Source organism: Varroa destructor, unplaced genomic scaffold (assembly GCF_002443255.2).
Source record: "Varroa destructor unplaced genomic scaffold, Vdes_3.0 BEIS01000001.1, whole genome shotgun sequence".
In the NCBI taxonomy this organism is placed as follows: Eukaryota; Metazoa; Arthropoda; class Arachnida; order Mesostigmata; family Varroidae; genus Varroa; species Varroa destructor.
Genome location: NW_019211454.1, coordinates 37600617 through 37606927, shown reverse-complemented (window position 1 = coordinate 37606927; position 6311 = coordinate 37600617). Strand labels below are relative to the sequence as shown.

General features: G+C 38.8%; 1 protein-coding gene across 3 annotated transcripts; it reads right to left on the bottom strand.

The window, feature by feature from the left end:
* Nucleotides 1-2090: 2090 nt before the first annotated feature.
* LOC111243081 (uncharacterized) lies at nucleotides 2091-5459 on the bottom strand. Of its 3 annotated transcripts, none has more exons than XM_086977456.1 (3): nucleotides 4447-5459; nucleotides 3049-3637; nucleotides 2091-2503 (listed from the first exon to the last, which is right to left on the bottom strand). In XM_086977456.1, exons 2-3 carry the CDS (start codon nucleotides 3626-3628, stop codon nucleotides 2490-2492), a joined length of 594 nt encoding a protein of 197 aa, XP_086833582.1. In that variant the 5' UTR covers nucleotides 3629-3637; nucleotides 4447-5459; the 3' UTR covers nucleotides 2091-2489. The 3 variants fall into 3 exon arrangements, with proteins under 3 accessions (XP_086833582.1, XP_086833580.1, XP_086833581.1); XM_086977454.1 differs by having other exon boundaries at nucleotides 2091-3637; nucleotides 4447-4502; nucleotides 4734-5451; XM_086977455.1 differs by lacking the exon at nucleotides 4447-5459 and adding an exon at nucleotides 4289-4438 and having other exon boundaries at nucleotides 2091-3637.
* Nucleotides 5460-6311: the final 852 nt, after the last annotated feature.

Sequence of the window (6311 nt, the reverse complement as noted above, 5' to 3'; positions counted from 1 at the left end):
TGAATCGACTGGCGATCAGCTAGCTACGACATATCCACCACCGTGAGTGGGATTTTCGGCCGGCAAGAGCCTGTTTAGTTAGAGTTGGTTTACTCGATAGTGTATACTATAAGAAGAAAAATTGGTTGGCCAGACAGGTATATCATCTATTCGAACAACTCGTACAATAAGGATTTATTGATATTTTATAGAGATACATGAAAAACACGAGCAGGACCCGCGTGCCAAAAATACCGAAGTATTCACAAGCTCTGAATTCTGTCAGTAACATGCAATTTTAGTGCTTGCGTTGTTCCGCCGTACGGACGTAGTTATCTACTTATTGAACCTGAATAAAAAGCGCTGTATTCAATAAAAAAACGGAGTCATGTTCAGGAGTATTTAAAACATAGTTTACTAAAGTTTTGTATAAGTTGACGCAAAATTTCATCATATTTATGGTAATAAGACTAAGAAGAACTTCAAGTATTCAAAAAGTACAAGAAGGTATTTTACCAGTAATGAAGGACGTTATTTACACGACAACTCTTTACTCCTAAAACAAATCGTGCATTTTTAAATACATGTTTTTGTTTGTAAAGCGTGTGATATTAATTAACAGTATGTCCGGAAAGCCATGTAACGTTACGCTGTACAAGAAAAACGCAGCTAGGAACAGCATGTGAAGTACTCACAAAAAATCGAAGACCTACATGACTGCGTATCATTTGAACCAGTCTGAGCTTGTGACCAGGGCAAAAAACGCAACTTTCTATTAAATTGTCGAATTTTTCAAATATATTACACAAATGTGGTATTTTTTCGCTGCGCCTAACGCAGTTACTCAGTCTTTCTGCATGCTATAGAATTGTACAGTCCCCTAAACACACGACAGAGAAACAAACCGACAAACAAGTTCTAATTAAAAACAACTAACATATATCCAAACGTATATATAAGAACGCATATTTAATATTTATTCCCGTCAACCATAAACATTATCACTTGCATTTATTACATTTTAAAACAATATCTCAGCTATATTAGGTCGTCGAAAAGATTTTTACGCTAAATTGAAGCAAATATGATTTACATTATAAAGAAATAGTAGTAGTAGACTAAATAGGCGCCATTCTGATCGACGATGACCTTCTGCCATTTTTCTGGTAACATCATCACAACAAAAATTTTATGGCTTTTAAATGAACAATTGCGTTAGGTGATTTTCGTCTCCCTTCAGCGAAACTACAACAACGCTATTAGTAGGGTTTTGCGGAGGCCAAAACAGATGATGATAGTCCGATAGTCCAGGCTCCGGGCTACACGGCGGATGAATTGTTTTCCATCCGCGAATTCCTCGTCCAAGTCCTTTAGGTTAATTGAACATGTATATGGTTTGGTGTTGTCATGGTGAACGACGTCGTTTTCTCTGTTAACTTGCCTCCGGTTAACTTTTTCCAATGACTTGTTCTAAGTTTGTTAGTTGTTGGCAGTAAAGGTCCGAATCAATTGTTTTACGAGGCGGTAGCGAGTTATAATGGAGAATTTTTTTCCAATCCCACCAAATACCCTCTCTAGCATCAGTCTGGGTTTTGCCAGAAATTGATTATTATATGTGATCTATTTTTCATCACTCGCGATTAACCGCCTTAAAAATAGCTCGATTTCGCTATCTTTCTGTACAGTTTCGCAGATAGAAGTACGATAGAAGCAACTCATTTTGATCAGTTCGGGCAGTGCCCTGCCAACATTGAGAATTTTAGTAGCCGACTTACCTGACATAAACAAAACCTGTTTGGTAGTGGATATTTAATTCCTTGGCGACGTCGTGGCTACGACTCGACTGTCTCAGTAAAGTTTTACCAACTTTCTTTGTAATCGGTCGATTGCTACGAGGAGCATCTTTCAAATAAAACTCTAAGATGCAACCATCTCTGATTATAATTTAGGGATCAGTTTAAAAAATGAGCTTATATATATATATATATACATATACAGAACAGTACTTGGGGGAAAAAAAAATGGTAACATTCATGTGTATCCGCTCACCGCTAGTTGTATCGCCTAGAAATAATTGACAGTAAACTACTGAAGGCAAGAAAAAGCAATAGTTAAGACTGTGTCTGAACGAATCACCTTTGTGCCAATATTCATTCTAATACTTTATTTGAGACTTCTCGTATGTTACAGAGGCATCTTCGTACTAAATAGAAATACATTAATTAACATAAACAGTGCAAGTAAACAACAGATCAAGCATTCATGAACGGTATATACAGGCCACTTGTTGCAAAACAATCTCTCGGGCCTAGGACCAATTCAAGTCTTTGATTTCCTCTGAATGGATGATATACAGCTCTATGTTGATAAGTAGTGCGATTATACAATGCGTAAAGGATCTAGTTACAATCGTACAAAGTATTTGATTACTTAGAAGTTGTCCGCCTATTTACAACGCCAGGATAGCTAAGTCTGTGACGCTTTGGGGTTTCTTGTCTGTTGGCCCCGCTCTAATTCGATGACGCTGTAAAGAAGGAAGTTCAGTTAACGCTGCATCTGCAGCCACAAGGTTTTAGGGTCGATTCCTAGCCGAACATGCATGATTTAACCTCAAAGAGCTCTGAATGTTACTTCGTTATTTAGGTATGTACAGTATACTGGGGTAGTGAAATCTTTTAACCGAAAATCCACTCTTAATTTATCTATCCGCATAGAAGTCTTCCTATATTTGACAAATCCTCTCATCTATGGCTACCATTATCTTTCATTCCTCATTAGCAATTCCCGTAAAAAAAGCCCATAGGGCAAATCCCAAAAACACAAAGCCGCCAATGTATGTTAATGTTTTTGTCGATACTCTTTTCGCCACAAAGCTACCTGCAACCACAGCTAAGCATGTACACAAGAGATGACCAAAAATGGCTCCCATATTGACCGCCCAAACGTTTTCACGCGCAACTAAAATAATCGTCGCTAGCTGTGAACGGTCGCCCCATTCGGCTACAAACGTCAAAACCAGCGCCTGCCAGAATATCCTTGATAGAATAATATACAAACGAGTCTGCTTACTCGATACTCGCCCGTTCCCCACATTTGCTGAAGTGCCCATCTCTCTCTCATTTAACTCCTGTTGCACTTCTTGAAACCCTTCCTTGACTTCGTTATCCGACATTTGGCATGCCTCATATGTCATTTTGACGCCAAAAAAAATCAACAGTACGATGGACGCATAGTGAGTGTACTCACGAGGAATCAAATGCGTTAGCGAACCCATCATTGCGCTCAGAGCTGTCATGATGAATAATGCAGATATTGCACCTGCAAATACAACTGCCGCTTGGTGGTGCATTGCCATGATAGCGGCAATAAAGAACGTTTTATCTCCGATCTCTGAGACGACGATGACGCTCAATGCTGATATAAAGCCTTGCCAGAAATATGGGTTTTCTTGCAGCTTTATTTTCGAAGCTGTCGTCCCGTTGAACAGTGTATCACTGTGTGCCTTAAGTTCTCCTAAACTGGCGCGTGATGCATGTTTATTGTGTGGCTCTTTGTTAAATGAATCTCCCAGTTTGACTTCTTCAGATGCGCTGAACGACAAAAAGGCGGCAACGGAGAAAATCGCCAAAATGATGAAAACCATTGTCATCAACGAGACCTGAAAACATGTCCAGTAACAACACTACAAGTGTGACAAGCGCAAATATCTTTTCAAAACAACTTATTTTCGTCATACACTCCTAAGCAAATAACAAAGAATGATGGCGTTTTTGTGCCTTTTTTTTTTTTCTAAGAAATGGCGCAGCGGTGAGTTTGGACCATGGTTTTATTGGCCAGTTCGTATTAAGATGATATTTACTGTCGTAGACTTAGATGTCGGTTTTGGCCGAATATTTCTTAGGCCAGAACATCTCCTTTAGGAGGTTATCATCACCGCGGCGATACAGTCATCCAAAAATGTTCGACTACTATAGCTTGTCTTAGACAGACAAAACCTAGCACTATCTAATACCATAAAAGCGGTAATTGGATATACTATTAATACATTGTCCAGTAAATTGTCATATCAATAGTAAAGTCGGATATTTCAACTGATAAAATTCGCCTTTATATTTTTACAGGGTCAATGAAGGTCATAGCTGTAGTTTCGACGTTTCGTAATAATAACTTTACAGATACGTTCGAAGCGTATCTGTAGGGTTAATACTAATATCAATATAATTTGTTTTATTTTTCCTTATGAACTGTTTTTTTCACTGACGCAAATAGACAAACTCATCATTACAATCAAATTATGAAAAATTGTTACCGTTTATTACAATGAGATCAATTACGCGCCAGCCAGCGGAGGCTACATTTCTAATGATTAAAATTGCTTTTGTGAGAAAACCTCTTATTGATCCGAAACAATATTACATTATATAGTAAACTCTGAAGAAGCCTTGTATTTATCCAAAAAGCACAGACCTGCGCGTTGTCCTTCTAAACCAGTCAGATGACAGTTAGCGTGTTCACTTCATTTGCTGTAAGCCGTGTGTTGTACAGGGGTCACATGTGAAAACCAAGGGTATACTTTAACCCTCTAAACATGAAAACATTTGTTGTTCTTTCTAAACCAAACATATATCCTGTTGAGCACACGTTATGTAAATCACACGTTATGCATAGCGAGTCAAAGAAACATCTTCATATTTATCTGTTTGACATGCAAATTTGATGCTGAATTTATGGATAAAAAATAGAAGATTCTGTACTTAGTCTGCCCCTCTCCTGATTTGTCACTTGGGTAAGAGCTGTTAACTCGCTTTCTACCGTTAGCGGTCACTCGTTTGGTTTGTTTCTAAATGGAGACACAGGAAAGGAGACCATGCAAGATATCTGACATCGACCCCGACAATTTTCTGTGCTTCGTGCTGTAGAGGGCTAGCTCAGATTTGACAGACAATTTGTCGCTTGCACCAGCAGTGCAGCTGCTCTTCCTGTGCACGATGGCGATCTAGGGAAATGAGGTACGGTAGTCGTATAATGCTAAAGCCTAAAAGTTGAGGTCGCTAAAGGCTTTCATCACCGATTTCGTCAGCCAAGTAAAGTAGGCAAATCCGTAAATGCACAAAGGATTCTGCACTTGCCAAGCTTAACGTCAACCATTTGAGAGCGTACGACAGCACTTCTTATTTATATTAACGTGATATGAGCGGGAGTGCTGCTGCTGCTGCTGCTACGAACGAGGATCTAGAGACACACAGAAGTTGGAGACAGCCCCGTATGATGTCCGTGTGTAAAGATAAAGGTTGACTGCCGAGACTACCATTGGCCTATCCACAACTCGGCTATATATTTATGTTCCCTAAGGCGCCAGACGAGTTGTAACAGGACTCTTATGTAAAATGTACATAGGAAAGAAGCCCTCCTCTCATTTAAAGCTGACAGGTGGTATAATCGCCGCGGTAAAAGTCGCCACATAAACACAGGTACTTCCTTAAATGATAGATTTTAGATCTCGCCTGTACGTTGGCTAGATCGTTTCACTTGAGCCATTTACTAGCCTTTTTCTTCACTATTAATGCACAATTCAAATAAGTAAAATCGTAGCAATATGCTTATTATGGATAACTACCGTTGAGGGATATCATCGTTGAGCTGTTACCTAAAGTCTCGTGAAGTGCACATAAATACTATTAGGAAAGAAATCTAATAAAAACGCTTTTCAGAGACGCATGTTGTTAAACCTTTATAAATCCCAGATTATATGTCAATAGAGTTTCATTGAATTTGCTACCAATATTTTTCTAGCTAATCAAACGAAAAATTATATCATACAAAAAATGCATCAATTGAAGCCATTTAGCTTCCATTGATGCATTTTTATTATAACGGCTCCAGAAAGTCGCCACTTGTGGACAGTACTCGTGCAACAAAGAGCCGGATAAAACTTGCAAACGTTTCGTATTTTGTGGATATTTGTTATAACAGTAAAGTAAAAAAGAACGTCTCGTGTTATTGTTGTACTCACTGGTTGTAGACAATTTTAATTCCACTGCTCTTAATGTCAGAAATTTCGACCCGTTTTTTGTTTAGCCTAGGCTTTCTTTACATTGGGTTATTTCTGAAAGGCTAAAACCTTTCAGCGCTAATGTCTCCGCAGAAGGCGATATTGCCAGTGGCACAGAAGGAGCTAGTACAAACCAGTTTCTCAAGGCTGTACCGGCACCCAAATAGATCGCTGGTGTATACATAGACATGCCAAATAATTGCACACATGGATATACGACTTTTTTTCTTTATGAAGACGACCTACCTGTTTTCTTATGTGCTGTTGTTCAATAAGTATC

Excerpts from the sequence above, each read along its gene's own strand:
- LOC111243081 (XM_086977454.1), bottom strand. The coding sequence starts at position 3,628 with ATGACAATGGTTTTCATCATTTTGGCGATTTTCTCCGTTGCCGCCTTT.